This window comes from Leucoraja erinacea, unplaced genomic scaffold (assembly GCF_028641065.1).
Source record: "Leucoraja erinacea ecotype New England unplaced genomic scaffold, Leri_hhj_1 Leri_92S, whole genome shotgun sequence".
In the NCBI taxonomy this organism is placed as follows: domain Eukaryota; kingdom Metazoa; phylum Chordata; class Chondrichthyes; order Rajiformes; family Rajidae; genus Leucoraja; species Leucoraja erinaceus.
The window spans coordinates 353,656-368,072 of NW_026576872.1; the positions used below are offsets into that span (position 1 = coordinate 353,656).

Genomic DNA, 14,417 nt, shown 5'->3' on the forward strand with positions numbered 1-14,417 from the left:
GGACCAACCCCCGCCCCAACCCCATCCCCAACCCCAATCTTCCAGCCCTAGCCCCAACCCCTTAGCCCCAATTTTGACCAACCCTATAAGAGCCCCAACCCCCAGCCCCAGCCCCAGCCCCAATTCCCCAGAGTATAAACCCAAGTCCCAGCCCCAGCCCAGCCCCAGCCCCAGCCCCAGCCCCAGCCCAGAGACCAGCTTCATAAGACATAAGCCCCAGCCCCAACCCAGCCCAGCCCCAGTTGCTGCCCCCCAGCCCCAGCCCCAGCCCCAGCCCCCCCAGCCCCAAGCCCAGCCCCAGCCCCAGAGACCAACCCCAGCCCCCAGCCCCAGCCCCCCCCAGAGACCAGCCCCAGCCCCCAGCCCCAGCCCCAGCCCCAGCCCCAGACCAGCCCCAGCCCCAGAGACCAACCCCAGCCCCAGCCCCAGCCCCAGCCCCAGCCCCAGCCCCAGCCCCAGCCCCAGCCCCAGCCCCCAACCCCAGCCCCAGCCCCAGCCCCAGCCCCAGCCCCAGCCCCAGCCCCAGCCCCAGCCCCAACCCCAACCCCAGCCCCAACCCCAGCCCCAGCCCCAGCCAGCCCCAGCCCCAGCCCCAGCCCAGCCCCAGCCCCAGCCCCAGCCCAGCCCCAACCCCAGCCCAAACCCCAACCCCAGCCCCAACCCCAGCCCCAGCCCCAACCCCAGCCCCAGCCCCAACCCCAGCCCCAGCCCCAACCCCAGCCCCAGCCCCAGCCCCAGCCCCAACCCCAGCCCAGCCCCAGCCCCAGCCCCCAGCCCCAGCCCAGCCCCACCCCCCCCCAGCCCCAGCCCCACCAACCCCATCCAGCCCCAGCCCCAGCCCCAGAGACCAGGGTTCCATCCCGACTACAGGTGCTGTACTGTACAGATTTTATACGTTCTCCCCGTGACCAGCATGGGTTTTCTCTGAGATCTTTGGTTTCTTCCCACACTCCAAAGATGTACAGGTTTGTAGGTTAACTGGCTCGGTATAAATGTAAAATTGTCCCTAGTGTGTGTAGGGTTAGTGTTAGTGTGCGGGGATCGCTGGTCGGTGCGGACTCGGTGGGCCGAAGGTCCTGTTTCCACGCTGGATCACTAACAAAACTAAACAGTAAATTTGCCTGATGCCTTCCCACTAAGAATCACAGCAGAGTGACAACTGTTCTGTGTATCTTGGGTGTAAACCAGCATCTGCAATTCCTCTCTACACCTCACATTGTGCCAGCTGTCTATCGGTCACATGAAGGTCATAAGTGATAGGAGCAGAATTAGGCCATTCGGCCCATCAAATCCACTCCACCATTCAATCATGGCTCCCTCCTAACCCCATTCTCCTGCCTTCTCCCCATAACCCCTGACACCCACACTAATCAAGAATCGATCTATCTCTGCCTTAAAAATATCCATTGACTTGGCCTCCACCGCCTCCCGTGGCAAATTATTCTGCATTCACCACCCTCTGACTAAAGATATTTCTCCTCATCTCCTTCCTAAAAGAATGTCCTTTAATTCTGAGGCTATGACCTGGACTCTCCCACTAGTGGAAACATCCTCTCCACATCCACTCTATCCAGGCCTTTCACTACTCTGTAAGTTTCAATGAGGTCCCCCCTCATTCTTCTAAACTCCAGCGAGTACAGGCCCCGTGCCGACAAACGCTCATCATAGGTCAACCTGCTCATCCCCTGGGATCATTCTCGTTGGTAGAAGGTACAGAGGCTGGACAGGTACGAAGCGCACCTCCAGACTCAGGAACAACAGGTCTGTCAGTGATGGCATCTGAGTCCCAACGCCAGTTTAGTTTCAACCTCCTGACATTTCACTCCCTTGCTGTCTACACTGTCTGACAAATAGAACCACACATGAGGCAGACAGAAGGTAGACAAACATGCTGGAGAAACTCAGCGGGCCAGGCGGTATGAACATTGACTTCTCTAATTTCAGGTAGTCCCTAGTTTCTCCTCCCCTTCTCAGCTCTTCCTCAGCCCACGGGCTCCACCTCTTCCTTTCTTCTTTCTGCCCCACCCCCACATCAGTCTGAAGAAGGGTCTCGACCCGAAACGTCGCCTATTTCCTTTGCTCCATAGATGCTGCTGCCTCACCCGCTGAGTTTCTCCAGCATTTTTGTCTACCTTCGATTTTCCAGCATCTGCAGTTGCTTCTTAAACATGAGGCAGACAGATCTCTCTTTGATGGCAGCAGTGAGTTATGAGGGAAACGCAAGAAACTGCAGATGCTGGAATCTTCAGCTGATTGTTTGGGGAAGTTGCCTGCAGGGATATGAAACCTGTTGTGGAGTCCTGTCATGATCAGGGTCGCCATCTTTCTCACTCCCAAACAAGGGACAAAAGGTCAAAATACCGGACAAATTCCCCACGGCAATTCGTTGACCGACTGGGCCGTGTCTGGGTGAATGATGAGTTGGCCCCGGGTGCTGGACTGTACACAAAGCCCAGCCGGCGGGGCCAGCTGAGGAGTTTTGGCCCGGGCCGTGCAAAGTCCAGCGCCCCGTCCAACTCATGAACCGATGATCGGCCGTGAGAAGGAGGGGTGGTGGTGGTGTCGGCGGTCAGCGAAGGTCCGAAGGTCGGACAGTTGGCCGGGCTGCCGACCGACCGAAGGGGCCACTGGCGAGGCGCTGCTGCTGCACTCCACGGGCTGCACTACGTCGGGACGGGTGAGGCAGGGCCGGACGCAGAGCTCCGACCCGACACTCCCCTCGACCCGAGTAGTAGCGGTCAAATACGGGACAAACCAAGTTAGCCCAATATATGGGATGTCCCGGCTAATACGGGACCGTTGGCAACACTAGTCATGATAGAGGCATAATGTAGATGCTTCTATGAGAGAACTGTTGTGTTAACTGATAGATTGTGCAGGGAAGAGATAGATCTCAGGTTGAGGTTCATTATCACATGTAGTGAGGTACAGGGAACAGCTTTGTTCTGCATCCTATGCAAACAGATCAGATAATACTATACATAAATACATACAAGCCAAACTCAAATACAATACATAGAGCAAAGGGGAAGATACAGAGTGCAGAATATAGTTCTCAGCATTGTAGCGCATCAGTTCCACAGACAAAGTCCAATGTCCACAATGGGGTAGAGGTGAATCGGACAGCACCCTAGCTTATGGAAGGGCCGTTCAGAAGCCTGATAACAGAGGGGAAGAAGCTGTTCCTGAGTCTGGTGGTGCGCGCTTTCAAGCTTCTGTAACCTCTGCCCAACAGGAATAGGAAGACGAAGGAATGGTCGGGGTGGGACATATCTTTGATTATGCTGGCTGCTGTTCCAAGGCAGCATGAAACCAGTTTCGTACAGCACGAAAACAGGCCCTTCGGCCCAACTCGTCCATGCCATCCAAGATGGAGTCAGCCATCAATCTGATCACAGCACATGACTCTGTGTGAAACAAGTGCTTTCAGCAATTGCAAACCGTGATGCATTTACATCCACCCTCACAGAGTGGTAGAAATGCTAATTCCCTCAAACCATTCCCTGAATTTTGAATTTCAAACAAATGACTGTTCTGAACAATATTCTCAGTCGCTGTGGCTGCCCTGATTCTTACCAGAGAACAAAATGTTGACCAGCGCTACGAAGTGGTCAAACGTTGAGACAACAATTACACTTGCAGAGAGGAGCAGAGACCAGGGGAGAGAGCTTTATATTTGCCCAGGACATTGTCTATTAACAAGTCTGCGAGCTGTAGATAACACAGATAGTGAAGGAAACCCGTTGCCACAAGCGGGTAACATATCCCTTCAATCCTGGTGTGCAGAGCAGTGTGTACAGTGAAGGAAGAAGTGTGAGATGAGCATTAAAGTCAGCTGGAGAAACTCAGCGCATGCAGCAGCATCTATGGAGCGAAGGAATGATTTGTTGGCTATATGTTCGCCTAGAATACGCTGCCGTGGATGGTGGTGGCGTTGAAGAATCATTTGGATAGGCACATGGAAATGCAGGGAATAGAGTGATCTGGATCATGTAGAAGTTGTGATGTAATGTTAAAATTGTACAAGGCATTGGTGAGGCCAAATCTGGAGTATGGTGTACAATTTTGGTCGCCCAATTATAGGAAGGATGTCAACAAAATAGAGAGAGTACAGAGGAGATTTACTAGAATGTTGCCTGGGTTTCAACAACTAAGTTACAGAGAAAGGTTGAATAAGTTAGGTCTTTATTCTCTGGAGCGCAGAAGGTTAAGGGGGGACTTGATAGAGGTCTTTAAAATGATGAGAGGGATAGACAGAGTTGATGTGGACAAGCTTTTCCCTTTGAGAATAGGGAAGATTCAAACAAGAGGACAAGACTTCAGAATTAAGGGACAGACGTTTAGGGGTAATATGAGGGGGAACTTAACTTCTTTATTCAGAGAGTGGTAGCGGTGTGGAATGAGCTTCCAGTGGAAGTGGTGGAGGCAGGTTCATTGGTAACATTTAAAAATAAATTGGATAGGCATATGGATGAGAAGGGAATGGAGGGTTATGGTATGAGTGCAGGCAGGTAGGACTAAGGGAAAAAAAATGTTCGGCACGGACTTGTAGGGCCGGGATGGCCTGTTTCCGTGCTGTAATTGTTATATAGTTATATGGTTATATGTGCAGGCTGATAACAGTCAGTCTTGGCACAGATTAGGTTTAGGTTTACTAATGTCACGTGTATCGTGGCACAGTGCAAAGTTCAGTTTTGCACGCTTTTGAAACAGATCAGACACAAGTACACATAAATACAATCTTGCCTCTTTTTCTGACCTCCCTTCCCTAAAAATGTATGTTCTTAAGTTGATAAATCATAGAAGAAGTAGGCCATTCGGCCCATCATGTCTACTCCACCATTCAATCATGGGCTGGTCTATCTTTCCCTCTCAACCCTATTCTCCTGCCTTCTCCCCATAACCCCTGACACCCGTACTAATCAAGAATCTTTCTTGATCCAACTGCATGGATGCATTGGCCTGACACCCTTACTAATCAAGAATCTGAATTTACTTATCAAAAAATATTTAAAAAATTTAATTCATTTGAATGCCCAAAAGATATCTTCCCCAGTGCTTGCCCATGGGTATTTGATTACTGTCTGCTGCTCAATGTACGTATTTATACTCACTTGGCACTCGAAGGCCATGAACTCCAAATGGTGGTGAATCTGTGGAATTCTTAGCCACAGACGGCTGTGGAAGCCAAGTCAATGGACATGTTTAAGGCAGAGAGAGATGGATTCTTGGTTAGTGCGGGTGTCAAGGGTTATGGGGAGAAGGCAGGAGAATGGGGTTAGTGGGAGAGATAGATCAGCCATGATTGAATGATAGAGGATCAAAATAGGACGTACATGAAATGGTAGGGAATTGAGAATGGGTGAGAGGGATCTGGGAGTTCCCTGAAAGTCAGCCATAAATCAGAGCATGAGTATGATTGGGATGTAATGGCACAAAGGCATTGGGGAGGCTTCTGGAGTATGGGGGTACAATTTTGGTCACACAATGGGAAGGATGTCTAGAGAGAGTACAGAGGAGATTTACTGAATGTTGCCTGGGTTTCAGCAACTATTACAGAGAAAGGTTGAACAAGTTATAAGCGCAGAAGGTTACGATAGAGGTTTTTTTAAATGATGAGAGGGATAGACAGAGTTGACGTGGAAAAGCTTTTCCCACTGAGAGTAGGGAAGATTCAAACAAGGGGACATGACGAGAATTAAGGGACTGAAGTTTAGGGGTAACATGAGGGGGAACTTCTTTACTCAGAGAGTGGGGGCTGTGTGGAATGAGCTTCAAGTGAAGGTGGTGGAGGCAGGTTCGTTTTTATCATTTAAAAATAAATTGGATAGTTATATGGACATGGAAGGTTATGGTCTGAGCGCAAATCTAGAAAACAAGAAGGGTGAATGGCCTGTCCGTGCTGTAAATGGGTTATATGGTTATATTGCATGGCCTAATTCTGCTCCTATCACTTATAAACTTACGAACTTATGAACTGGTGTAAGGGTGATCATAGGTCAGTGTCGACCCGATGGGCCGAAAGGCCTGTTTCCATGCCAAATCTTGAAAACAAAAGCTGAAAGTCCTGGGACCAACCCCAACCCCACCACAGAGTGGAATAACACTGCCCAGACACTGCGGTCAAGGAAAGAGCATTCCCGTCGATCCCGGCCCTGTTTCCACCGATCTTTCCACCACGATGCACAAGAAGCACAAGGCAGACACCATCTGTCTTGGGGTTACTGAACATCCCGCGGTCTAGGCATAAGCTCAGGGGCGACCGTGCCTTTGCGGTTGCAGCTCCTAGACTGTGGAACAGCATCCCCCTTCCCATCAGAACTGCCCCCTCCATCGACTCCTTTAAGTCGAGACTTAAAACTCATCTTTACTCTCAAGCCTTTCCTGACGTCCTCTGAGGGAGGTCTACATGTATGTATTTATGTACGTACTTAATCTATGAACCAATGTTGTATAACGTTAGCACCTCCACCAATGTAAAGCGCTTTGGTTAACGAGAGTTGTTTTTAAAATGTGCTATAGAAATAAAAGTGACTTGACTTGCCCATCATATGCAGATGCGGAGAGGTGTGTTCGAATCTTGTGTGTGGACTCAATGGGGGCCCAGCCACTTGCATTCTTCATTGACGGGCAAACAGCAGTCTGAGATGTGAAGTGCCCCGTGCTGCCTTGATGTAGGAGGCAATGTGAGGGTCCCCATCACCTCACGGTTGGCACATTTGTTATCATGGGCTGCCAGCGCACCGTGGCTTTGATGCCAGAGTGATTACTGTGTGGGCAGCTGAGTAACACTGAGCAGCAGTGACTCACACACTGGCATATTCCGGGCAACAGTCAGCTTGCATGGCGTCTAGCGGGAGCTGCATTTAACGTCTGATTGGAGAATGTCATTAGAGTATTAAGGACAATTTTAGAAGCTAAAATTGCAGGCAATTATACGAATATCAAAAGAAATTTGCACTTTTCGGTGGATGGGACTATGACAATAAAAGGCTTTTCTTTTGCTTCTATTGTTTCCCATCTGCAGCAGATCATTTACTGCTGTTGTGTGAGGCGCTGACCCTATTAAAATAATGCTTCGGGTTCTATTAACCATAGAGTCATGGAGTCATACAGCATGAAAACAAGCCATTCGGCCCAACTCGCCCATGCTGGCAAAGATGCTTCATCGAAGCTAGTCACATTTTCTTGCAGAAAACGGGCAACAGTAGACAAAAAATGCTGGAGAAACTCAGCGGGTGAGGCAGCATCTCTGGAGAGAAGGAGTAGGCAACGTTGTGGGTCGAGACCCTTCTTTAGACTGATGTCGGGGGGCGGGGGGAAGAAAGGAAGAGGTGGAGACAGTGGGCTGTGGGAGAGCTGGGAAGGGGAGGGGAAGGAGGGAGAAAGCAGGGACTACCTGAAATTAGAGAAGTCAATGTTCATAACTCTGGGGTGTAACCTGCCCAAGCAAAATATGAGGTGCTGCTCCTCCAATTTGCGGTGGGACTCACTCTGGCAATGGAAGAGGCCCAGGACAGAAAGGTCAGATTCAGAATGGGAGGGGCCCCCGGGAGGTCAGCTTGGCTCGGCTCGGACTGTGTGGAGGTTTTGCAGTTGCAGGTCTGGGTTAAGAATTCAGCAGTACTGTCAGTGTTGGAGTGGGAAGAGGGGCCATGAAATACCACTGGCAGATAACATCAAGGGCAAAAAAAACAGTCTTTTAGTTTTAGTTTGAGTTTTAGAGATTTGGCATGGACACAGGCCCTTCAGCCCATCGAGTCCACGCTGATCAACGATCACCCTTACACTAGTTCATAAGTTTACAAGTGTTAGGAGCAGAATAAGGCCATTTGGCCCATCAAGTCTACCCTGCCACTCAATCATGGCTGGTCTATCTTTCCCTCTCAACCCCATACTCCTGCCTTCTCCCCCTGACACCCATATTAATCAAGAATCTATCTATCTCTGCCTTAGAAATGTCCACTGACTTGGCTTCCACAGCCTTCTGTGGCAAAGAATTCCACAGATTCACCACCCTCTGACTAAAGATAGTGTTCTATGATAGTATTCTATTCTACACAATAGGGACCATCATACACGTCTATGGAGTGTGGGAGGAAACTGGAGCAACCAGAGAAAATCAAACCCCTTTAACAAGGAGAATGTCCAAACTCTGTGCAGACCGTGGTCAGAATCGAACCCAAGTCTCTGGCGCTGTAAGGCAGCAACACTACCCGCTGCATCTTATAAGTACGAGCAAGAGGGTAACCTGGGAATGAGTGGGGTGCATCAGGGGCTGTCTGGAGAACGATCCAAACCCAAAATATTGCTTGTCCATGTCTTCAAAGATGTTGTCTGACCCGCTGGGTTATGGGCCCGTCCCACTTGGACCACCTAATCCATGAGTTTAGAAGAACCTAGACGTTGAAAAAATGTCATGGTCGTGTTGACTCACCAAAGTAAAAGACTTTTGCCGACCTCCTACGACTGTGTCTACGACCTCCTACGACCCCCCTCGACCTCAGTCTTCCACATCTAAGACCAACTACAACTAGCTACGAGTGGAAAATGATCACATGATAAAATTATGTCATGTTTGCATTTTTTTTCTCGGGCCAGTTACCGACCTACAACTATCTACAACTACCTACAACTACCTACAACTATCTACAACTATCTACAACTATCTACAACTATCTACAACTATCTACAACTATCTACAACTACCTACAACTATCTACAACTATCTACAACTACCTACAACTACCTACAACTACCTACAACTACCTACAACTACTACCTACAACTATCTACAACTATCTACAACTATCTACAACTATCTACAACTACAACTACCTACAACTATCTACAACTATCTACAACTATCTACAACTATCTACAACTATCTACAACTACCTACAACTATCTACAACTATCTACAACTGTCTACAACTGTCTACAACTATCTACAACTATCTACAACTACCTACAACTATCTACAACTATCTACAACTACCTACAACTATCTACAACTACAACTACCTACAACTATACTACAACTATCTACAACTACCTACAACTACCTACAACTACCTACAACTACCTACAACTACCTACAACTACTACTACAACTACCTACACCTACTACCTACAACTACCTACAACTATCTACAACTACCTACAACTACCTACAACTACCTACAACTACCTACAACTACCTACAACTACCTACAACTACCTACAACTACCTACAACTACCTACAACTACCTACAACTACCTACAACTACAACTATCTACAACTACCTACACTATCTACACAACTATCTACAACTATCTACAACTACCTACAACTACCTACAACTACCTACAACTACCTACAACTGTCTACAACTATCTACAACTATCTACAACTATCTACAACTATCTACAACTACCTACAACTACCTACAACTATCGCCAATTACTGTCTACAACTGGGACCAAACTATCCAGCACTTATCTACAACTATCTACAATCTGACCTTCAACTCTACCTACCTACAACTACCTACAACTATCTACAACTACCTACAACTACCTACAACTATCTACAACTATCTACAACTATCTACAACTGTCTACAACTATCTACAACTACCTACAACTATCTACAACTACCTACAACTATCTACAACTATCTACAACTACCTACAACTACCATCACAACCTACTACGACCTACCTACAAGTAAAAAGTATCCATTTTTTCCATGCTGACCTTTTTTCCATTCGTGGACATTTTTTTACAGGCTGGAAAAAACGCCGCGACCTACTTGAGGCCAGGAGTACGCGGAGACCACTCACGAGTATGAGTCAAGGGCAAAGTCGGAAGAGGTCGCCAATTAGGTCGTGAAAGTGGGACCAAGGGCTTTACTCCAGCACTCTGTGTTCTACACAATAATCCAGCATCTGAAGTTCATTGTGTCTACCTAAAGAACAATTGCCTGAGTGTGGAGCCGGAAACATGAGCGAGGTCTAAAATGCACATTTTTCAACTATATTCGTCAAGAGTTAGAATAAGGTAAGTGGACATTTCAGTTGACCTTGTGAGACAGATGCTGGAAAAATCGAAGGGAGACAAAAATGCTGGAATTCTTCAGAAGGGTCTCGACCCAAAACGTCGCTCCATAGATGCTGCCTGACCCGCTGAGTTTCTCCAGCATTTCTGTCTACCTTCTGTAAGCTAGGTAATCATAGGTAAGTCACTGGTGGGAAATTATCTACTTTCTCTCTCTCCCTCTCCCTCCCTTTGTTTCTCTAAACTTTACACCGTGAAGTATTCTTTGTATGTCAGACTAGCAACTGAGCACAATAAACACACCAGGAAAGGATTAGCCAAATGAGTTACACCTCTGTAACAAATGACAGGATGGCAGTAATAAACATGTAGAACAGGCTTATAAATTAGCGAGTTACTCAACCAAGTAAATGTGAGGTTGCATATTCTGGCAGCAAGAATAGAGGTGACCTTTCACTTCGAACATGCAAATCAGAGTGGGGTCGGGACACATGTACACCACTCACTCACAACAGTTGGATAGAGTCACACAAGGCCCGGAAAGTCAAGTTTCAAGATTCAAGAATCAGATAGGACAATGAAATTCTTGCTTTGCTTCAGCACAACAGTATTGTAGGCATGAATACAGAACAGATCAGTGTGTCCATATGCCATTTGAATATATATTCCCCCCTCATATTACACCTAAACTTCTGTCCCTTAATTCTGAAGTCATGTCCTCTTGATTGAAGCTTCCCTATTCTCAAAGGGAAAAGCTTGTCCACATCAACTCTGTCTATCCCTCTCATCATTTTAAAGACCTCTATCAGGTCCCCCCTTAACCTTCTGCGCTCCAGAGAATAAAGACCTAACTTGTTCAACCTATCTCTGTAACTTAGTTGTTGAAACCCAGCCAACATTCTAGTAAATCTCCTCTGTACTCTCTCTATTTTGTTGACATCCTTCCTATAATTTGGCGACCAAAATTGTACCCCATACTCCAGATTTGGTCTCACCAATGCCTTGTACAATTTTAGATAGATCAGCTATGATAAAGGCTAATGGCTCTGATTTATAAAGGCTAGCATACGAAAAGCTTTCTTCTACCTCCAATCACTTATGACTTCTTCTTCAAGGAACTAGGGCTCTGGTTATACCACATCCTCTGAGTATTCTTCAATTCCCTAGTTTTACCATGTACTCCTATAATTTGTCCTGCCAGGAAGGACATCCTTTATCAGATTAAACTGGGGCATCTTTCAGCCCATTTTCCAAATGGCCTTCACTCTGTAGACTTTGGAAATCCTCTTCATTATCCACAACACCCCCTATCTTGGTATCATCTGCATACTTACTAATCCAATTTACCACACCTTCATCCAGATCATTGATGTACATGACAAACAACAAAGGACCCAACACAGATCCCTGAGGCACCCCACTTATATCTTATAGAGGAATCTTATAGAAACATATAAAAAAAGTATAAAAGGACTGGACAAGCTAGATGCAGGAAAGATTTTCCCAATGTTGGGCGAGTCCAGAACCAGGGGCCACAGTTTAAGAATAAGGGGTAAGCCATTTAGAACGGAGACGAGGAAACACTTTTTCACACAGAGTGTTGTGAGTGTGGAATTCTCTGCCTCAGAGGGCGGTGGAGGCCAATTCTCTGGATATTTTCAAGAGAGAGCTAGGGGCTCTTAAAGATAGCGGAGTCAGGGGATATGGGGAGAAGGCAGGAACGGGGTACTGATTGGGGATGATCAGCCATGATCACATTGAATGGCGGTGCTGGCTCGAAGGGTCGAATGGTCTACTCCTGCACCTATTGTGTATTGTCCATTGATTGAATGGCGGAATAGACTTGATTGGCCCAATGGCCTGATTCTGCTCCTATTCATTACCATTTTCAGGATTTTCTTTATTCGGTTTAATCGGTTTAACCGCGTCAAAAATAAGAACTAAGGAGTAAATTCACCTTGACTGCAGCACCTTTGAAACCTTGTGCAGGTTCAATCACTCTCAGCATTTCAATTTTTCTCTAGGAGGAAATAAACAAAAAAAAAATCAATAAAATCTTAATATCTATGAGATATGCCAGCCATTTATACATTTAGAGAAGGGATTAGAATTTAGTTTCATCTCACATGATTGAAATTCGTGGTGTCCTTTACTAAATGAAAACATTGTTAGTTGTTTAGTCTCAGACCAGCAGAGTTTGCCCTGGCAGACACCAAGGGAACGTTCCCTAAACAGCCGGTTAGACTGCTGCAGCTGATTCAGTACGCTGCTGCTCGGGACCTCTCGAAGACCAAGAAAGTGGATCACATCACACACAAAACTTGAGGTCTTTACACTGGCTTCCAGCCTGTCAAACAATTAATTTCAAAATATTACTGTTGGTTTATAAAGTACGGAATGGTTTAGAGATACAAAGATACAGCACGGAAACAGGCCCTTCAGCCCACCGTGTCCGTGCCAACCAGCGATCCCCGCACATTAACACTATCCTACATCCACTAGGGACAATTTTTATATTTACCGAACCAATTAACCTACAAACCTGTACGTCTTTGGAGTGTGGGAGGAAACCGAAGATCTTGGAGGAGAACGTGCAAACTTGGTACAGACAGCACCCGTAGTCAGCATCGAACCGAGGTCTCCTGCGCTGCATTCGCTGTAAGGCAGCAACTCTACCGCTGCGCCACCATAACCGCCCATGGTCTAGGGCCAAAATACATTTGTGATCCTCTGTGTTTAAGAAGGAACTGCAGATGCTGGAAAATCGAAGGTACACAAAAATGCTGGAGAAACTCAGCGGGTGCAGCAGCAAGAAGGGTTTCGGCCAGAAACGTTGCCTCTTTCCTTCGCTCCATAGATGCTGCTGCACCCGCTGAGTTTCGCCAGCATTTTTATGAACCTTTGTGATCCTCTGCTACATTATGAACCATCCAGATGTCGGAGTTTGTCTGGGGCAGCTCTGCCTTCTGTCCCCAGAGTCAGAACTAAACATGGAGAAGCAGCATTTAGTTTTTATGCACCACATGTATGGAGCAAACTTGCAGATAAATGCAGGCCCGCTCCAACTCTCAGTTCTATTAAATTAGGGCTGAAGACGTTTCTGTTTGACACTGCTTTTAATTACTCTTAATTTAAATTAAATTAAATTAAATAATTATTCATTTCTAACCCTGCACTGTAATTTTCATTCTTGTATTTTATACACCTTATTCTATTTTAGCTTGTTTTTATTTTCTATGCTTTTTAATGACTGTTTTTAATTGTTTTTAATGCTTTGTGTAAAACTCTTTGAATTGACTTGTTGCTGAAATGTGCTCTATATTTATACAGGTACTTGCTTGCTTACATCCAGCATGGTGGTGCAGCGGTAGAGTTGCTGCCTTACACCCGGGTTCCATCCTCACCACGGGTGCTGTCTGTATCTTCTCCCTGTGACCTGCGTGGGTTTTCTCCGGGTGCTCCGGTTTCCTCCCACACTCCAAAGATGGACGTTTGTAGGTTAATCGGCTTGGTATAATTGTAAATTGTCCCTGTGTGTGTTGGATAGTGCACAGCCCCTGTCCCACTTCGGAGATCTAAACAGCAACCTCTGGTCACCTTGCCCGCCACCCAAAAATACATCAAGGTGGAGGTGACCTGCAACCTCCTACCACCTCCCACGCATATGTTGAAAACCTTCCTCGACTATGAAGAAAACCGGCTTCGACTAGACCTGCGACTAAAAAATGATCGATTTTTAAAACGGCAACCTATTTATAGTCAAGGCCAGTTTTAATCAGGATGGAAAAATAGCAGCAACCTAGATGAAGCTTCGACCACCGCGGAAACCACTTTCAAACATTAGGGAGAGTGACCAAAACCTCTGGTGACCTCATGGAAACCTTGGGTGGCGGGCAAGGTCACCAGAGGTTGCTGTTTAGGTCTCCTAAGTGGGACAGGGGCTTAAGTGTGTGGGGATCGCTGGTATTTCTAAACTATACCAAACTAAAAGATGGTACTGGAAACGTGGCGACTCTTGTGTAGTCTATTATTCTTACGCAGTGCAACTGTGCCTGTGTATAGTAAGATACAGATAGTAAAGGGCCTGTCTCACTTAGGCGATTTTTTGGGCGACTACAGGTGACAGTGGTGACAATTTTTGTTGTTGTAGATGAGTTCCATTAAAATTAGTCCCTGGCAGTCGCCTAAAGAGTCGCCTAGGACAGGCCCATAAGATTGTGCCTGTGCAAAGCGGTGCTGGCTCGAAGGGCCGAATGGCCTACTCCTGCACCTATTGTCTAAGATTTTAACTGAAAAGGAATTTCACTGAACGTAGCTGCATGAGGAAATCAAATACCATTGAACCATTGAGTTTAGTTAATTGCTGTAAAATACAGGT

The 14,417-nt window shown here is 46.7% G+C and overlaps 1 protein-coding gene across 4 annotated transcripts in view; it reads right to left on the bottom strand.

The window, feature by feature from the left end:
- LOC129695067 (uncharacterized) overlaps positions 1-14,417 on the bottom strand; it is a 146,858-nt gene that overhangs the window by 90,426 nt on the left and 42,015 nt on the right. For 3 of the 4 annotated variants that reach the window (XM_055631820.1, XM_055631819.1, XM_055631818.1), the window contains one exon: positions 11,997-12,059. The exons of the other annotated variant lie outside the window; for it this stretch is intronic. In XM_055631820.1, the coding sequence (XP_055487795.1) occupies positions 11,997-12,059 (63 nt within the window). The remainder of the gene's footprint in view (positions 1-11,996; positions 12,060-14,417) is intronic. 4 annotated transcript variants of the gene reach the window in all.